This window comes from Lolium perenne, chromosome 7 (assembly GCF_019359855.2).
Source record: "Lolium perenne isolate Kyuss_39 chromosome 7, Kyuss_2.0, whole genome shotgun sequence".
NCBI classification, from domain to species: Eukaryota; Viridiplantae; Streptophyta; class Magnoliopsida; order Poales; family Poaceae; genus Lolium; species Lolium perenne.
In genome coordinates, this window is record NC_067250.2 from 3144168 (window position 1) to 3164784 (window position 20617).

The window sequence follows — 20617 nt, forward strand, 5'->3', positions numbered from 1 at the left end:
TCATCCTTCAGGTGAAGCTACCTTTGCCTTCTTCTCGGGAACACCAGACAGTTCAACTGGTTCCCCCATCCTGTAGCCTGGATCTCGCCAGGTCAATAGCAGTGAGTTTTGAACTAAATGCTCCACTTTGATCATCATTAAAACTAGCAGATCCTTGGCACTCTCAGTGACTGCCACTGCGAAAATGTACAATCCAACCTTTTCCAGAGCTAAACCTCATTTTTCTTCACCATTTTCTAAAAACCAACTTTGGAGGAGTTGAAAACCAAGTTCCAAAACAGTGCGTGCCCTGGTTGTACTGCAATACCATAAACCACTGCCCACCTGATCTTGGTCAAAAGAAACAACTAGTCCCAACGCGGTTTTCGGCAGGACTGCGAACCTAGATGACACTGCCAATTGTCAAATATTTAGGTTTAACCGGTGTAACCTGTTGAGGTCCCGGGTTCCGTGTTATATAGGCTGGAAGAACCCCAGCCGTGGTGTTTACATGAGATACGGGCTGGGTCGGTGTACTACACCGTACCCAGGCCCATACAGATATAACAAGATCTAACAGCCCCCCTTAATCTAAACTACGAAGAAGATTTAGATTACGTCTAAACTCATGAAGATTCTTAACTGGAAGAGCTTTAGTAAATCCATCAGCTACTTGATCCTTGCTAGACACAAACTTTACTCTTAGCTTCTTGTTCGCCACTCGTTCTCTGACAAAATGAAAATCAATCTCAATATGTTTAGTACGTGCATGGAAGACTGGATTTGCAGAAAGATAAGTAGCACCAAGGTTGTCACACCACAAACATGGTTTTTCCTTTAATTGAACTCCAAGTTCTCTAAGCAGTGCTTCTATCCAAATCATTTCCGCAGTTGCATTGGCCAATGCTTTATACTCAGCTTCTGTACTTGACCTTGAAACTGTAGCTTGTTTTCTGGCACTCCAGGAGACCAAGTTTGGTCCTACAAAGATTGCAAAAACTCCTGTAGATCTTCTATCATCAAGGCAACCAGCCCAATCAGCATCAGAAAAACCACTCAAGAGTGTAGATGATGATGGCTGAAAAGTGATGCCAATATCAACAGTATCTTTCACGTAGCGCAGAATTCTTTTAACAGCAGTCCAATGGACGGTGGTGGGAGCATGCAAGAACTGACAGACTTTATTCACAGAGAAAGCAATATCTGGCCTTGTAAGTGTGAGATACTGCAAGCCTCCAACAACGCTGCGATAATTTGTGCTATCATCGGAACCAAGAGGATCTCCATCCATGAGGGACAAAGGATCCGAGACTGACAATGGAGTAGGCGCTGCCTTGCACACACGCATACCAAGTTTCTCAAGTAGATCAGTTGCATATTTCTGTTGAGTTAACAGTAACCCATTCCGTGTTCTTTTCACCTCTATTCCCAAGAAGTAGTGTAAGTCACCAAGATCTTTGATTGCAAAATTATCATTGAGATTTTTAACCAGTCTAGTTATAGCCAAATCTGAAGAGCTTGCAACAATAATGTCATCAACATAAACTAACAAGAACATTGTGATACCTGGCCTTTGAAACAGAAATAATGATGTATCTGCCTTTGATGGTGTAAAACCAAGACTGTGCAGTTTGGAGCTAAGCCGAGAATACCATGCACCGTCCTGCACGGCGTGATGATGGTGGCTATGAGCGCCGCCATGATGATGGAGGATATGACCGTCGCCGACGTGGGCACGGGCGCGTTCCCACCCCCTATGTGGATGTGACGTGCCAAATTTGCACCATTCATGGCCATCGCGCCTCCGACTGCTGGTGGCGCTTCAACAAGGATTGACCAACATGTGATATAGCCATACCATTTCCATCAGCGGTGTGAACGCAGTCTCGGCCCTTGTACTTTTCAGAGGTGTTGAGCTTGTTCAATTCGCTTGTAATGTGATTAGTGGCTCCAGTATCGGAGTACCAATTGCTGTCGACGCCATAGGATGCAGCATGGGCACCCTTCTTCCCTCGTCCAGAATCATCATCATCATCACTGTCATCCTTCTTGAAGCGCCACCAGCAGTCGGAGGCGCGATGGCCATGAATGGTGCAAATTTGGCACGTCACATCCACATAGGGGGTGGGAACGCGCCCGTGCCCACGTCGGCGACGGTCATATCCTCCATCATCACGGCGGCGCTCATAGCCACCATCATCACGCCGTGCAGGACGACGATCTTCCTTGCGCGCGCCATCACGCCGGTCGTCCCAGCGAGCACCATCATCACGACGACGGTCACCGTCATCACGGCGCCGGTCGTCCTAGCGCTGCCCGCGGCCACGGTCACTGCGGTCTGGTGAGCGTGCACGGCCACGGTCACCGCGGTCTGGTGATCGCGCACGACCACGGTCACCACGGTCCTGTCCGCAACCACGACTTGCAGCGTTGGCAGAGGAGGTGAACCCCGCTGCTTGGCCAGTTTCGGAGAGCATTTCCTGGCGCATATCATGAGCAATAATTTGATCATAGACATCATCTAATGTAATGGCATTGTTACCGTTTACAGAGGCAGCAACATCGTTGTAGGATCCATCAAGTCCTCCAACAATGTAGCCGATCATCTCATCTTCTGGAACAGGTTTCCCTGCGGCAGCGAGCTCCGACGCAAACCCCTTCATCTTGGCGAAGAAGACCGAGGCGGAGAGCTCAAGTTTCTTGGTGCTAGAGAGAGCACCGCGCAGCTGATTGATGCGTGAGCGAGAGCGAGACCCGCAGATGTTGTTGATGATTGTCCATACCTCGGCTGTCGACTCGACGCCGATGGTGTGAGCAAGTACTTCCGGCGAGAGGGGGTTGAGGATCCACCCAAGCACCGTTGAATCCTTCGCAACCCATGTAGCATAGGCAGGGTTGGGGATTTTCTTCTTCTTCCCATCACTGTCTTCTACCTCCAGATGAGTCGGCGGCGCTGCATCCGTGCCGTCCAGCAAGTCCAGGACTTGCGCGCCGCGCAGAGGAGGGAACACCAGAGTTTTCCAGAACAAGTAGTTGGCCCTGGTGAGCTTCTGAGAGGGAGGTGCCCCCAGGGAGGCGGCCAAAGCCGGAGCTGACGAGGAGGACGCCATGAACTTGAGGCAAACTTTCCGATCTAACGATCGTGACGTTGGGTTTTGGTGTTTTCCGATCTACAGATCGTGGGTTTTTGGTTTTGGAGGTTTTCCGATCTACAGATCGTAGGATTTCGGTTGTGTTGTTGGGGTTTTTGGGTTTTTCCGATCAGATCGATCGTGAGGGAGATAGACGATGGGTTTTCCGATCAGATTGATCGTGGGAGGAGATCCTCGGCGGCAGCTAGGTCACGGGAGAGGAGAGCTCTGATACCATGTCAAATATTTAGGTTTAACCGGTGTAACCTGTTGAGGTCCCGGGTTCCGTGTTATATAGGCTGGAAGAACCCCAGCCGTGGTGTTTACATGAGATACGGGCTGGGTCGGTGTACTACACCGTACCCAGGCCCATACAGATATAACAAGATCTAACACCAATCAGATAATTATTTGTAGGAAAGATGGACTGCACACACATAGCACATCCCTATCTACAGTGATTAATACCGGCAATTAGTAACTTGCGAGTTGAGGCTACATCACTGGCATATAGTATAATCCTCTTATGAGGAAATAAATTAGTGCAAATACGTGGGGGCATCTCAGATGCATGACCAACTAATTAAACAAGGTCGTTGGAGATCAGCACAAGTGGTGATGCTTAGTTTAGTCACCTGAAGTTCCATTGGCCAGAATCTCCTGATCAGGAAGCTTTACTTGGTCATGATTTCACAGGTAATACTTACACAGTTGTGCTTGACCAGGGAACAACCTTAGGTTCTGACCAGATCCAAGTGAAGTGGAGGTGACATACTCTACCTTTTCTAGGGTGACATCACCAAGCTAAATTAACCGGCTTAATCATCTAGCCCCTAATTGCTTGATTAAAGTACTAACAATGGTTGAAGAAGGATGATGAAAAAGCCTATCTCCACCACAAACTCACATATAAAAATTTGCAAAAAAAAATGGCAATGGCAAAAATATAATGTCGTGTTGAATTATGCAAGCTAGCAGTACTTTTTCTGGCCTATTGTTGCAACTATAAACTATTTAATTTGCACTTGGTACGTACTAATAATATTAGAAGTACTATACCATGTCTTGTACTGTACTACTGTTTACCCTACGACTTGTATGGCCTTTCTGCCGGTTCTCCAGCTTGCAGCCCATCTAGTTATATAACACTAATTGATCACTGCGAACCCCTTTAGTTCAAACGAAATATCATAAGAATTTTGGAAAATTCAATTTCTTAGCATTTCCTCTTTGTCTTGCATATCTTCTTTGATCTGTAAGATTAGAAGCCGTAGGGATTCTTTGGAAAGACATGTTTTTCATTAGTTTAACCTCATGAAAAATTTCTCCTTGCTTCAGTGAGAAGTATGACATATATCTAATCCTTTGGAAGAATTCATGTTTGTATCTATGGAACTCATCCACTTTGATATCCCTACGTCATTGAAATCATACCAACCAGAGGGCCTGTCATGTGTGTACTGTCCGTAACAAAGACTTTTCTTCCAAATACGACAAATCCGATTGGCATGTGATCTCCTAAATTATTCCGTTCCTCATTTGTCTCAAGGGTTTATCATACATATCTACAGATGTTAATTGTCTATCCATGCACATTTGTCGCATCGATGGCTTCACTACTTAGTATAACTTGACTAAGGACCTTTTCCTTCGATTTTCACCTAACTACCGCGTTCACTTAATTATATCAACTTCATTCTTTTATGTTTTCTGCCGTAACTTTTTTGTTATGGCGATCTGAAGTCCATGGAGATTACCTATTGTGTGGGGATGAATCCAAAACTGAAGTTGTCGCAATCTAAAGTTCATGATCCAGGAGAGAAGCAAGCAAAGCGTGGCCTCGATCATTTCACTAGTACAAAACTGATTATTAATAGTAAGAGCATGTCTGCATACTCGGGGTTTGTGCTAGTGATTGGCGTCGATGCCATGTCGATGTATCATTCGGTTGGTGACTATCGGTACTACTACTGTGACTGCATGTATGTGCGCTTGTGGTTATGCTAGTTGTTGACTAAGTACGTGATGGTCCCCGAATTGATGCATATCCACCATTCCTACTCATCAACTTTATATTAGTTTAATCTACACCGTTATTTTTCTAATACTTGGTTATACTATAATAATAGACATAAGATTAAGTTGTTGTTTTTTTATTTTCGAAAAGAACAACATGAGTTTTAGCTAGCCCAACTCAACAATCTTGTAATGTAAAATAGCCGCGAGTACCCAACCCGGGCGCGGGGAGGAGGTGGGGCGCAACAAAGTTCCATACGACCACAGTCGTGCTCGCGAGTGTTGTGTACTAGCAAATGATGTGTCGCTGACGAAGCTTGTTAGAATTGTTAGATCCAACACCCACACGAATTGAGCCGATGAGCACTTTAGTGTTTTGTGTTATAGCTTTTCTTTCCTGCCTTGCCTTCTCCCTTTTTTTGATCCAAAATGTAAGCTTCTCACAAGCACGACAGAAACACAATGATTGATCTAATCATACTACCCCACAAGGACAATACACGCACTTAGTAACTTGTATCCCACACAAAAGGATAAGACATGCTCAAACTGGAACCAGATAGAACATAAGGGGAAAACCTAAACGCTTCTAAGACAAATGAGACGTGACACGGTTTATCTCTAACAAAGCAGGGCTTACAATGTATTAGGCGTAAATGGCAAAATGAATGAACCACTTGCACTCCCATGGTGCAAAACTAGATCACATCGAGGGTGTGAAAGGATCGTTCGGGACTAGAGAGAAGATTGTAGGCAACATTGGGCAACAAAACATGGGAAGTCAAGGCCATGATCTAAGCATCAACATGTCACGACTATAAGATGGGTCAGTCGAGAACCCTCTCTTTAGTTAAATAATCTCGAGGAAACTAGATGGCGGAGGGAGGAAGCTAAAAGGAAAGGCATTCTTCAGCGTAAAAAGTCCATGCAAATGAAGTGCAATCTTGTCTACAATTACAAGAGATTGAAGCATACAGTAACATGTTTGGAATATTAACAATTGCATCCTATAATCGGTCTAGGGAGACTCACATCAACCATATAAGGGGCCAACATGTATCCCTTTAACCTACACTCTTTCAGCCCATCCAGCCCACGAAGTACCAGGAGACGAGGATCACACCAACAACTCCACCAACCTAATATCCCGTGCTACATCCGAGTTCAGACGACTATACAAGGAAGATCACAATGCCAATTGATGCGCAAAATATACACTATGTCAGGTATTGCATGGAGACTCCTACCACCGACGCCTATATATACTAAATACCCTGATGTCAAAATCTCTTGGAGTCTTCCTCAAGCCCTTGAAGATTTAGTTTACGTAGGCATAAACCCTAACTACATCTAATCTCGTTTATTCCTTCTATAAACTAGATTGTTTTGTTCTTGTAATTGTACTTGTGATCTCCCTATCAATAAAGTCTAAAGGGAACTTCTTCTTGATCCACTGCATGTTGACCCGAGCATCTACCGAATGTTTGTTTCAATCTTCTGAAGTGTTATTATCACCAGATCATGAAACACCCCTTGGTCACCCCCAATCACGTAAAAGAATCAGCTATTTAGAGGCCAGAGTGCTTAAAACCCACTCCAACTGACTTTGCAAAACAATGTAGAGGATCATGTAAAACCAATCCTCTAGCCACAAATCTAGGGAGTATAGAGACATTTTTACATGATCACATGTCCATACTTATTTTTTAGGTGAACTATTTTCCCATAAATGGTGTGGAGGGATGCACGCTAGGTTGTGGCGAGGCAGGCGCCGTTGGTGCTACTGCTGCGTCTCGAGGCAGGGATTTGTGTCATAAGGAATAAAGTGAGCAGTAGCAAAAAATTAAAAAGAATGAAAATGATAACTTGCCGGTCTTTGTAAGAACAAACAATGAATAATGCTTGCTGCTCCAAATCAAAAGCGGTTATGGGAAGGTCAGGGACCTAAATGATACTGCAAAATAATACTAACCAATTTTTAAGAATCCGCAGAAGATCTGCGTGTTATTATATTATGCTCATAGGGGGACCACATCCTAAACAACGCTGAATACACCCAAAGAAGACTCACCGCAAAGGAAGATACCACCGCCCGTCATCTCTAAGGATGCAGGCTACTAATAATGTTGATGCAAATGCAGTGCACTACTACGAAACTAATGCCCCTACCTATAGTGAACGGTGGATTGAGACGGGAACATGGAGGCCGTCAATTTGGCCCTTGAGAGTTGTGTTGAGTTTAGACAAATTGAAAGTTTAAGCTTATGGGGGTCACAGATATATGTCCAACTGGATCACTACAGAGCAACCGAGTGTGATGCTTAATTTAGTCACCAAACGTTTCATTGGCCAGGAAACATAATTTACTTAGCAACCATACATAATGAATTGTGGTTGACTAGGGAAGAACCTTTGGGTGTGGCCAGGTCCAGGTAAAGTGCAGGTGACCAAAACATATTTTCAAGGATGACATCATCGCCACTGCAAAGTATATGACATCCAATTGCTTGATAATAAGGGTTAATATAGGAACGCGTTGTTTGGGATAGGACCATGATGGACGACAAGCTCACCACCACTGCATAAACCTAGATTACATCCAAATTGCCTCTCTCCTGGCCTAGTTGCACCCAAATTAAGAGTAGTCAAATTAAATTTGCACCGGGTATACCAACCCAATAATAGTACACCAGCTTGCATCCCATCCAATTATTTATATTAACCTTAATTAATCAACTTGTGAAATTAATCTTTATGTCTCTCTACTACATATTTAGCTCAGAATATTATGCCTGGCATCCAGTCATGTCCGTGCCCAATTGTTAATTACTACATGTATGCAGCATGCGTTACAAAGACTTTTCTTCAAGTTTGAGTAGAAGTTGACTTCCCAAATTATTTCATATTACCTCATTTGTCTTGAGCTTATCAACTGGCTCTAATGCATCTGCAAATGGAAATTATCTATCCATGCATATCTGTCACATCCATCTGTTTGGCCGCATGACAACTCACACGATTTGTTCAACTTGACCGTGAAGTCGTGAATTGTTCTTTTTTCGCAAATTACCGCGTTGATACTTACAGCTCTATTGTGTTTACTGCAAGTAATTGAAAGTTGATGTTATGTTGAACGCCTCATGGTTTCACATGCACCTGCTTCCAAGGTGACACGTCGGCACGCATGCATGCAAGACGATCAGTGCATGAATGTAGGCCGTCCGATCTACAACAGGAATCAAGCTAGGGCTGAGATTGAGCCAACGGGATATGGAAAGTCAAGGCCTCGACGACATGGCGCGAAATTCACCGATCGTGTATAAATAGGTGTACACATGTAACGCTGTCGGGACAGAGATTCAGAGAAGATCGTCTGATCGAGCTGCAAATCCAACAATGGCGTTGACTGCGGCGCTGCCGGAGAGCACGGGAGCGGAGCAAAGCCAAGGAGTAGTCAAGCTGGCGCGCCGTAATGGCGGCGAGGAGAGGAGGCGGGAGCACATGTTCGACAAGGTGGTGACGCCCAGCGACGTTGGGAAGCTGAATCGGCTGGTGGTGCCCAAGCACTTCGCCGAGCGGCACTTCCTGCCGCGGCTGCTCGGCGACGGCGCGGCGGCGAGGCTCGCCGGCGCCGTGCTGCGGTTCGAGGACGGGCGCGGCGGCGGCAAGGCGTGGGCCTTCCGCTTCTCCTACTGGAGCAGCAGCCAGAGCTACGTCATGACGAAAGGGTGGAGCGCCTTCGTGCGCGACCGCCGCCTCGCCGCCGGCGATACCGTCTCCTTCTACCACGCGGGCGCCCGACTCTTCATCGACTGCCGGCGGCGCGGCGCCCGAGTAGCATTGGCGCCGGCCACGCCCGTCTTACCGGCTCCTTGCCGAGTCTTGGTCACGTCGACGCCCTGTTCGACCTCGGACGACTACGTCGGGGCGCCGGCGCCGCGGGGGCGGTGCTTCCGGCTGTTCGGCGTCGATCTCGTGCTTGCCGGCGCCGAGCTGCCGCTGTCTACGGATTTGCAGCTAGCTCTGTAGCGATGATCATCTACCTCTACCTCTCCCTCTCCCTGATAGTACTTCTGACTGTATAAAGTGAGTTGCATTTCTTTCTGGTTAGATCATCGCAGCAAGAAGGGGATTAAATTGATTAACATGTTGCTAATTCCGAATTCATATGTCTTCATCCATTCATACACTCGCTTAGTCACGTACGGACAGGACATGTTGAAACATTTAGTTGATTCTGAAGAAATTTAGTTTACCTTAGCTATATCCGGCTAATTTGCACTGAATTATTCTGTGAGGTATTCTGTAACTGAACTCGAGCGGAGACAATCTAAATCCTCAACTAGGTTTTTAGCTAAATTATTTTCTTGCTCGGTCAATGTCGCGCTAAGCAATGCCGCCATCGTCGTCGTCTCCAGGCGACCGCCCCAGCTCCTTGGCCCTGGCGGCTGCGAGCTCCTTGCCTTTGCCCCAGAGGAAGGCGTAGAGCCCCAACACGACGAGCGCCGCCCCGAGCACGCCGCCAAGGTAGACCTCGGTGCCGAGCACGAGGGCGTCGACCACGGTGGTTGCCACCAGCGAGAGCGAGTTGAACATGGGCGGGTACACGGGCCCGCGGCGAGCCACCGCCCAGGACACGAGCACGAACGTCACCCCCGTGTTGAACACCCCGGAGTAGACCACCGTGGCCAGCTGCACGTCCCACCGCAGCCTCCACGCCTCCAATGTCAACGCCCCGCCGGCGCCGGTGCCGCTGAGGGCGGCCACCACGACGGCCGCGATGGCGGACTGGACGCTGCCGGCAGCGCAGGTCAGGGTCGTGGTCCAGTACCGCGACGGGAACACGACGGCGACTCTGGCCTGGACAACGAACCAGAGCGCGTAGCTCACGCAGCTGCCCACCAGGAACAGCGTGCCGACGACCATGTTCTGGCTGCCATGGACGGAGGTGACAGGTTTGGCGCCGTGGGAGTGGGATACCCGCAGGTGCGGGAGGTGGAGGTGGGTGCCCTTGCAGAGGCTGACGACCATGGTGCCGGCGACGCCCGCGGCGGCGCCAAGGAGCTTGGTCCTACCCGGCCAGCCGGCGAGGGAGAGGCGCTCCGCCCGAAGCGCGACGGCGATGAGAAATGTGGCGACCGGGATGAGGTTGAGGAAGTCGACGGCGTAGGCGGCGCTGGTGGCGCGCAGGCCGCAGTAGTAGAGCCCCATCGCCAGCAGAACTCTGCACCATGCAGTGCATTGCACGTAGCACACGCACAGGCACCATGTTTGAGGAATTTTGACGATCAACCAACTGTAAAATTAAAATGCTTTGGTTCTAGGTTGCGATGCGAACCCTAACGTGGCGTTGATGAAGATCCAGCCCAGCACCGCCAGGTTCAGTTTCTTCCAGAGTGCCCTGTAGTAATCAGCATGCAGGAACAAATGTAAGAAGAGATGTTGTTGTGTTTGGGTGCAGAGAAATGACCGAATTAAGAAAGATATGAGGTTGCATGCATTTTTTTTAATAATGAGCGCTTTATTACTCTTTAGAAGCAATTTCAGCCGACCTCTACATAGCTAAGATGTACTCATATGAGGTTGCATGCATGGAAATGGATGCATGAGAGACACAATGTTGTTTCCAAACAGAATTAACTTGGTAGAAATTCTTTTGGAATGTTGTTGTGTTTTTTGTTTCGCTTGTCGTTCATGTAAGCACCTAGCTCACAAGCTTTGGTTTGGAATTGCAATTTTGGAAATATTTTGTCCGGTGTTGGAAATAACTAAAATCAAGTGAATTTCAGCTATTTCGGCACTCATTTCGGCCAACATGCTGAATTTTCCCTCGACATTCATTTAAATATATTTTAGAAATTAAATTAATGTATAGTACTGTAATATTTTGAAAGAAAGTTAATTATTCTGGGGTCTACTCAAAAATTCAGTGAATTCCGATGAAATTGCATGGAAAATGACTTCCTTCGCCTGATAATAATAAAAAATAAATTAGACCACTGGGGAGAGAGACCAGAGTTATTTTCGTTAGCAGAATGGAACATCACCGAAATTGCAAGTAGAAGCACTTAAATTTGGGTGGGTGAGAAAGCATCGGCCGAGAGGTCATATTCAGATATATACGAACAAACCGTAGAGACACGACTGAGTATTTGTTAGGTGTACAATTTCCAAATTGACAGACAGAGTTCAGTGCACTTGCAGCGTGTAAGTCTGTGCATGATCTGGATTAGCAGAAATGGAGATCGATCGAGACAGCATACATGGCCAGATCGGCCAGCGTATAGCTGGCAGACTGCATGCGTGTCTAGTGTCTAGTGCAGTCGCAAAACTAACTGTCAAAGAAAAAGAAAAAGACAACACCGATAGCTTGCTGTAGTACAAGGTTTCCATTTGCGGCTGAATGCTTGTCTGGTACTACGTGCCACGTGGCAAACGTCGGCCAGATCCTCTATTAGCCTAGGTGCTCGCATGCATGTCTACTGCTGCTGTCAGTAAACATGAGAACTACTCCCTCCCTCAGTTTCAAAGTAAGTTTGACAGAGTTGTCTAGATTTGTGTTGTTTAGATACATATACGATCTACAGTAGAGTTCAACGTCTCCAACCTAAGGGTGCGTTTGGTTGCTGATTAAAAGAGGGATGGGATGGGACGGCCCCTCTTTTGCTTATGTTTGGTTGTAAGTGAGATGGATGGTACTATCCACTTGTAGGGAATATTTTCTCAAAAAAAAGATCAACTGATCCGGTAAAATTGGCCGAACCTCCTCAGCCATGTTTTGCTAATCGGTGGACCACTGACTATTATTCTCTCCTCATTCCTCGTATTCCCCGTCACTCTTTCAAAAAAAAAAAATTCCCGTTGCCAACCGCTTTCCATCCCATCCCTCAGATTGTACCAACCAAACAAAATGTGGGATCAGCATAATGTTCATTCCATCCACAGAATGTAGACCATCCCATCCCATCCACATTAGTCCATCAACCAAACGCAGCCTCAGGTCTAAGACTAAGCTATTCTTCAATCCAGTACCCTAATCCTTTCGAACAAAACCTAAAGGCTACAAAGACTTAATCTCCGCTAGTACACTTTTGAATCTTGAGATCCAAGAAACAGGAGAATTGCATGAGTTCGTTCTGGGTGAATCACCAGAAGCTGGATAGATGCATATAGGCAGAGAGAGATGGGTGTACAAATGTATATCCATTATTTTTGACAAAAGCTTGTATATCTGTGTCTAATTTTCATGTAGAGCAATAAACATCAAGTTAGGAGAAATATAAGTAAAAAACTGTGACTTTCAGTCTGCTCTATAAACCAATTATTCATAGGCTGACTCTCCAATGATAGAAGTACCCAAATTGAGACGTAAATCTGCCATACTCATTTTGAAACAGAGGAACTACTAGGGTACTACCGGTATATGAAAAGCAAGAGGAATCGCTCGTCACTGGACTTTGTCGGTCGATCGCCGTTCGTGTTTTTCGTCGCAACAAATTGACGAGTGAATTGTTCATTTCGTATACGTACGTGTGTCAGTCTATCTACGTACGTGTGCGCCTATGCTGTTGGACTGTACGCATGGCGTACGTCTGGTAGCGAAGTACTCTGGGACCTAGCTAAGAACAAAATTATGTTCCTGCATCACGGATGGACGGACGCGGCGAAAATCCACTTGCGCGTACGTACGTACCTCTCGAAGACGAGGGCGAGGGGCGCGACGGCGGCGGCGGCGACGAGGTTGCGGTAGACGAGGAGGACCAGCGGGTGCATGCCGGCGTTGAGGGCCACCTTCGACATCACCATCGTCACCACCGTGAACACCTGCACCAGCACCATCCCGGCCGGCAGCGCCACCCACTCCGCCCTCCTCCTCCTCTTCCCCGCGTCCCTCGCCGCCTCCGTGGCCACGGCCGCCGCTTCCATGTCGCCGCCGCCTCCCGCCATGACCGGCCCGCCGGACTAGTTAGTGTGCGTGAGCTTTCCTAATAATCCTGGGACGCGAGCCGAGCTAACGCCGGGAGAGGAGGCCGCAATATATAGCCGGAAACGAACAATGGCACTGCCGGGGGCTGGCCGCTGGCGGTCGCCTTGCGTTGCGTGTGGTTAGTTAGCTCCTGGTTACTGTATGTTTTCCATTGCATACGCAAATGCATTAATGCCTCACAATTCGATCTAGGGTACTACTGTCTACTACCTACTCTGGGAAAAAATCGATCAAGAAATAGAAAAAAAAAACTGAAATATTCGGCAGTATAGATAATGACCACAAGGTCGATCCTGCTTCAAACGATCAAGAAAATATTTGGAATGTCTTGAAAAAAAAGAGGCAATAAGTTTTCTTTTCTTAAGGATATACTCTCTCCGTTCTAAAATACTCTGCATTCTAGACCTAAATTTATTCTGGAAAAAGATAAGTACATTCTAGCTTTTAGTCAACAAGAATACGGAAACCGAATGGTCCTCTTTTATCTATTGGATGTCACTATTTTCAATGTAGCTTGAATCGGTTGTTTACTAATTTAAGTAGTACTAATAAATGCACTACTAATTTGTCTGATTTTTTCTAGTACAATGTAGAGTAAAAGAGAACGGGGAAGTATATCTTTGAATTAAGTGGCATGGTCAATATATCTATAATATCTATAAAGTTGATCCCCGCTAAGTGTATTTAATGTTTGCAAGCTGCATCCACAATAAGCCTCACCTGAAATATTCAGAGCCATTTGATCAAGTATTAACGCACTGGATTTCCTGCAAGATCAGCTTTCAATACGCTACCATGCGCAGCTAACCAGTCTGAGAAACCAAAAGACCTCTTTCTCTTCCCTCATTCATCTCCCCAGTCCTAAGACTAGCCACAATAAGAGTATCATAAATAGTATCATGCATGCTATGGTAAAAATCTGATGTGACGCATCAATTAATGAGGTGAGAGATGAGAGTGGTATCATAATATGATACCGTATCATAGAACGTAAAACTAGAAAATTTAATGGCAAACACATCTAGTACACATATTTGCATTGACACTCTACAAAACATTAAATATGATAATACTATGATACTACTCCCTCCGTCCTAGAGTGTAAGTCACAATCTCGTTTTCAGATTGTCCCACATATGAGGCAAATAAGGCACAATTTTGCATTAATTGGAGTTAATTAGCGCATACATGCAGCCTCACCTTCCTCTTCTCCACATGCAGCTATGCGGGAGACTCACTCCACCATGCATGCAATAATTATGGGGTTGTTTTTATTGGTTGTTGCAGTAACGAAACATCACAGTCCGGTCTAATTAGTCACAATTTCTGCCCCAATCATGTTACGCCTTGGGCCAAGATATTAGAGGATTGTGACTTACACTCTAAGACGGAGGGAGTACTATTTTATGATATTACGCATTGTGGGGTTAGTATCATAAACTAGTATCATGTGCATGATACTAGTTCCAGTTGTGACTAGACTAAATAGAAACCGCAGCCGTCTCATCTTCCTCCGCTCATGATGTCAGCCATAGAATTGTCTCTGGCATCCATGCACGCAGATTGCGGAAAGAAATTCGTGGAGGTAGTCAAAGGGACATACGTGCCGATAAATACCTTCCTCCCAGCAAGAATCCTCCTGGCCACCGGCGCGGCCTTAATCAACATTGCCTCCGTAAAATCTGATTCAATTGGTAACCCTCCCCACCTCTGTCTCTTCAGGAATAAGATTCAGTCTTGTCAGCCAGTACGTCGTCGGGGATCTGATCGCCTCTGTATGTGCATCACTTCAGGTGCGGCTATTTGCTACCCAGTCTCACCATGCTAAACGTCTGACAGAACCAATGACCAAGCACTCCTCTTGCCTAATACTCCTATATATCTCGCTGCTCTGCTTTTCAGCACAAATGCCATGCGCGGGTTGTAGTCTAATGCACGAAAGATTAGAAAGCAGATACACCAAACTGTGGCGATCCATGATCTAGGAGGTCAGCTTTTCTAGCATGAGTTAGAGTTGATGTTGCACTACAAGGGCTACAAGGTCCTAATTCATCCATGTCTGCGCGGACATCATCAACATCATGTCATGTGGTATTGTGGTGCCCGTATATGTCATGTGCCATGGGTTTCAACCGGTACACACAATACATGTAGTGGTCATGAAAGTGCATTTCTGCCGGCTTCCATACTGGTAATCTTCGTGAGCTAGCTGCTCTGATGCTAATGCAAGGTGGATGATGTGGTCATATGTACCAAAAATTCCTTTTTTATTTGTTCTCTTTTTCAAAATAATTTCCCCCACTTTGGCCTTATCCTGCAAACTAGGTATAATCGTTGGGATGATGTTCCTTCTGAATAATACTGCACTTTGATTGGCCACAAATTCACATATTGTATGCAAGATTGGTCTTCCAAATATTTCATTATAAGACGTGAAATTTCAGTCATTAGAAGGAATACAATTTTGGCAGTGTATATCAAAATTTTTTTTTGCTACATAACTACTTTGCTTAGATAGCATCCCCGGGTATTTTATAACTGTCTTCACTCATCTTCCTTATGTAGGACACTTAAAACCAATTTGTGAAAGGTATCATTTGTTTGATGATTAAGGATAATTGTTCCACCTAAATGAATATTGCATTTTATATATGTTAAGTAGTTTGTAAGAAAAATCTCATCTATAGTGTACTCTTAATACTTTCTTCCAGATTCCCGCAGCAACGCGCGCGAGGAATTCACCTAGTTTTCAAATCAGAGCCACTCCACTTGGGTGGTTGGGGGCAATGGGACATGGCATCTTGCTTAGCGTCCACCTTATAATCAATCATCACACGCCTTCCCCTTCTATATAGACTTAGTTTTTTTTTCTTTTGAACCAACCGTCTCACACTAGTAGAAAACAGGACTTTCGTCAGGCTGCTTTAGTCTGGTCGTAGTCTAGACCGGGACTAAATGTCTGGCCACGTCGACCCGAATCCGCTCACGTGTACGGCACCCTTTGGTCCCGGGTCGTTAGAACCTTTTGTCCCGGTTTGAGACACAAACCGGGACTAAAGGGGTCTGCAGCCATGTGCTCCCCCTCAAACCCGGACAAATGGGTTGGCCCTATATATATGGCAGCCCCCTCTCCCCTCTCTTTTGTTTTTTCCCTGGTGGGAGGAGTGTGGGTTTGTGCTAGTTTTTTTATTCGTATGCACTAGAGGTATTTGTTGAAATGTGTGTTAGAGTGATGCCACCATAGGTCACAGAAGACAAACATGATATAAGGTGCCCGAACCACACTTAAGCTTCCTCCTCCTAATTTCCACTTGTTCTAAAAGGTTAGCAACTATTTTCTCGTTTAGACCGTGCGGTACTAATTTTAGGATCGTGATTGTGTTTGATATAGTTGTATGATGCAGATGAGCCATCCATTGATGTATACATCCACCGCCAAGACACCTGAAATACAGACTCTCCAAAAACGATGCCTCCAAGAAGGGAACAGTGCTCTAACACCATCGTCGCCCGATCAACGATCTTAGGTTTTCACCCTGAAGATAATCCCTGATACGTCCAATTTGCATCACTATTTTATATCATAATTTGCTGTTATTCATTGATATATTTCATATTGGGACACAATACTTATGTTATTTCATCTATTTTGCATGTTTCATCATTATTGGAGGATCAAGCACCGGAGCCGTGGATTCTGCTGGAAAAAGCACCGTCAGAACGCAATATTTCGGAAGATCAACTGTGGAAGGAAATTATACCAAAAATCCTATTTTTCAAGATGACGAAGGAAGCCAGAAGGAGGAGCTGAGAAGGCCCAAGGTGGGGCCAGACCACAGGCCGGCGCGGCCCATGGCCTGGCCGCGCCACCTTGTGGTGTGGGGGCCCCACAGCCCCTTTCGCCTCCTTTTCTTCGCGAAACCCTTCGTCCCGAAAACCTAAGCTACAGAGGGTACCTCGCGAAGAGCCACAGCCGCCTCTGCGGGGCGGAGAACACCAGAGAGAAAAGAGCTCTCCGGCGGGCAGGAATCCGCCGGGGAAATTCCCTCCCGGAGGGGGAAATCGACGCCATCGTCACCGTCATCGAGCTGGATATCATCTCCATCACCATCATCATCATCTCCACCATCATCACCGCCGTCTCCACCGCTGGACACCGTCACCACCGTAGCAATTTGGGTTTGATCTTGATTGTTTGATAGGGGAAACTCCTTGATTGTTTGATAGGGGAAACTCTCCCGGTATCGATTTCTACTTGTTGTTGATGCTATTGAGTGAAACCATTGAACCAAGGTTTATGTTCAGATTGTTATTCATCATCATATCACCTCTGATCATGTTCCATATGATGTCTCGTGAGTAGTTCGTTTAGTTCTTGAGGACATGGGTGAAGTCTAAATGTTAGTAGTGAATTATGGTTGAGTAATATTCAATGTTATGATATTTAAGTTGTGGTGTCATTCTTCTAGTGGTGTCGTGTGAACGTCGACTACACGACACTTCACCTTTATGGGCCTAGGGGAATGCATCTTGTACTCGTTTGCCGATTGCGGGGTTGCCGGAGTGACAGAAACCTAAACCCCCGTTGGTATATCGATGCAGGAGGGATAGCAGGATCTCAGAGTTTAAGGCTGTGGTTAGATTTATTCTTAATTACTTTCTTGTAGTTGCGGATGCTTGCAAGGGGTATAATCACAAGTATGTATTAGTCCTAGGAAGGGCGGTACATTAGCATAGGTTCACCCACACAACACTTATCATAACAATGAAGATTATTTAGCCGTATGTAGCGAAAGCACTAGACTAAAATCCCGTGTGTCCTCGAGAACGTTTGGTCATTATAAGTAAACAAACCGGCTTGTCCTTTGTGCTAAAAAGGATTGGGCCACTCGCTGCAATTATTTCTCTCGCATTTTACTTACTTGTACTTTATTCATCTGTTACATCAAAACCCCCTGAATACTTGTCTGTGAGCATTTACAGTGAATCCTTCATCGAAACTGCTTGTCAAAACCTTCTGCTCCTCGTTGGGATCGACATTCTTACTTATCGAAGATACTACGATACACCCCCTATACTTGTGGGTCATCAAGACTATTTTCTGGCGCCGTTGCCGGGGAGTGAAGCGCTATTGCTAAGTGGAATTGGTAAGGAAAACTTTACTGTTTGTGCTGATTTTATTTCTGCCTGCTGCTATAAGTCATTATGGAGAGATCTTCTCTTCAATTTCTATTTGGGAAATCTACTACTACTGCAACGGTAGTGGATGAGGCGCCAGGTGAGGAAGTGATACCATATAAAATACCTATGAAAATTATTGAACGTGTTATGGATAACCGCTATGAAGGGGATGGAACTGTCCATCCCGGTGATCATTTACTATTTTTGCATGAATTATGCGGGTTATTCAAATGTGCAGGTATTGCCATGAATGAAGTTAGAAAGAAACTATTCTCTATATCGCTGTCTGGTAAAGCGGCGCATTGGTATAGATTGCTGAAGAATGGTGATTCTCTTGATTGGGAGGACATTGTGCCTTTATTTTATTCTAAATTCTATCCTCCAAGTGAAATTCACAAAGATCGTAACCGCATATATAATTTCTGGCCTCATGATGGAGAAAGTATTGCCCAAGCTTGGGGGAGATTGAAGTCTTTAATGCTCAAATGCCCCATTCATGAGCTTCCTGGTAATGTTACTATTGATAATTTCTATGCAAGACTTTCTTTTCAAGACAAGACCTTGCTGGATACTTCTTGTTCTGGATCATTTACACGCAACAAAGAAGAGTTTAAAAGGGACCTTCTTGATCGGATCCAAGAAAATACTGAAGGTTGGGAGAACGACAAGGATAGAGAATCAGGTATAATTTATGATTATAAATGCATTGAAGCTTTTATGGATACTGATAAATTTCGTAATATGAGTGCTACATATGGTCTTGATTCTCAAGTTGCTGCAAATCTTTATAAAGCTTTTGCCTCTCATTATGAATTGCCTAAGAAGAATTTTGATAAGTATCATGAACCGTATAAAGATAAAATTGATTCATCTATTAATAAATGCGTTGTAGTTGAAACTGCTGATCATGTTATTCCTGAAGCTTATATTGAAAAAACTCCTTTCCCTGCTAAAATGAAGGAGTACTCTGTTATAAATAGTGCGGTTCATAAAAGTGAAAAGAAACACTGTAGAACCTGAAGAACAAATAAAAGTTGAACCTCTTGTTGCAATAGTTAAAGATCTTGTGACTGAAAATGTGGAGGATGGTCATATTATTTTCTGTGAAGATGCTTCTAATATTGTTTCACATCCTAATAAACCCAAACAAGTTAGTGTTCCTATGCTATCTGTTAGAATTGGTGATCATTGCTATTATGGTTTATGTGATATTGGTGCAAGTGTTAGTGCTATTCCTTATGAGCTTTACACGGAGATTATGCACGAAATTGATTCTTGTGAACTTGAAGATATTGATGTGGTTATTCAGCTGGCTAATAGAGAAACTATTTCTCCAATTGGTATTGTTCGAGATGTAGAAGTTCTATGTGGTAAGATTAAATATCCTATGACTTTTTGGTACTTGGTTCTGCTGCTAGTGATTATTGTCCTATCATTTTTGGTAGACCTTTTCTAAATACTTGTGGAGCTATTATAGATTGCAAGAAAGAGAAAATTTTGACTAAATTTGCTGGTGAATCTTATGAGTTTAACTTCTCTAAATTTATCAAAACTCCTTATAAAGCTGATTTGCCTAGTGATGATTTTAAAATGGAGCAGTGTGCATCTATTGTTCTTGTTCCTAATAATCCTTTGCAGCAACATTTGGAGAATAGCGAGAGTGAAGTTTTTAGGAAAGAAAGAGATGAGCTTGAGGAAATTTTTCTTCGCCAACCTATTCTCAAGCATGATTTACCGGTGGAAGATTTGGGTACAACACCGCCACCAAAGGAAGATCCTGTTTTTGATTTAAAGCCTTTACCTGATAATCTTAAATATGCTCATATTGATGATAAGAAAATATATCCTGTTATTATTAGTTCTAAGCTTTCAGAGATTGAGGAAGAAAGGTTATTGGAAATATTGAAGAAACACCGAGGAGCTATTGGCTACACTCTTGATGATTTGAAGGGGATTTCTCCTTCTATTTGCCAACATGCTTTTAATATGGAAGATGATGCAAAGCCTGTTGTTGAACATCAGCGTCGTCTAATTCCGAAGATGAAGGAGGTGGTAAGGAATGAGGTATTAAAACTTCTTGAAGCTGGTATTATATATCCTATTGCTGATAGTAGATGGGTTAGTCCTGTGCATTGCGTTTCCAAGAAAGGAGGAATGACTGTTGTGCCTAATGATAATGATGAGCTCATCCCTCAAAGAGTAGTTGTAGGGTATAGAATGTGCATTGATTTTCGAAAAGTTAATAAAGTCACTAAGAAAGATCATTACCCTCTACCATTTATTGATCAAATGCTAGAAAGATTGTCTAAAAATACTCATTTTT

General features: G+C 44.7%; 2 protein-coding genes and 1 pseudogene across 2 annotated transcripts; 1 reads left to right on the top strand and 2 right to left on the bottom strand.

Annotated features, from left to right (window-relative positions):
- On the bottom strand, nt 1–1776 carry LOC139833145 (uncharacterized mitochondrial protein AtMg00810-like). The gene is made up of 3 exons (XM_071823319.1): nt 1632–1776; nt 598–1545; nt 1–176 (listed from the first exon to the last, which is right to left on the bottom strand). Exons 1-3 carry the CDS (start codon nt 1774–1776, stop codon nt 1–3), a joined length of 1269 nt encoding a protein of 422 aa, XP_071679420.1.
- Nucleotides 1777–8490: 6714 nt separating this feature from the next.
- LOC127313879 (B3 domain-containing protein Os06g0107800-like) lies at nt 8491–9283 on the top strand. The gene has a single exon (XM_051344359.2). The coding sequence runs from the start codon at nt 8523–8525 to the stop codon at nt 9153–9155; it is 633 nt and encodes a 210-aa protein (XP_051200319.1). The 5' UTR covers nt 8491–8522; the 3' UTR covers nt 9156–9283.
- Nucleotides 9284–9444: 161 nt separating this feature from the next.
- Nucleotides 9445–13098, bottom strand: LOC127316312 (WAT1-related protein At5g64700-like; annotated as a pseudogene).
- Between the last annotated feature and the right edge of the window lie 7519 nt (nt 13099–20617).

Bases quoted from the DNA above. Each gene is read 5' to 3' on its own strand.
- LOC139833145 (XM_071823319.1), bottom strand. From the start codon at position 1,776: ATGGCCATGAATGGTGCAAATTTGGCACGTCACATCCACATAGGGGGT. The intron at 1,546-1,631 runs GTATTCTCGGCT...TTCAAAGGCCAG, and splicing joins GCCGTGCAGGACGGTGCATG to GTATCACAATGTTCTTGTTA. The intron at 177-597 runs GTAATCTAAATC...ACATTTTCGCAG, and splicing joins GAATCTTCATGAGTTTAGAC to TGGCAGTCACTGAGAGTGCC.
- LOC127313879 (XM_051344359.2), top strand. From the start codon at position 8,523: ATGGCGTTGACTGCGGCGCTGCCGGAGAGCACGGGAGCGGAGCAAAGC.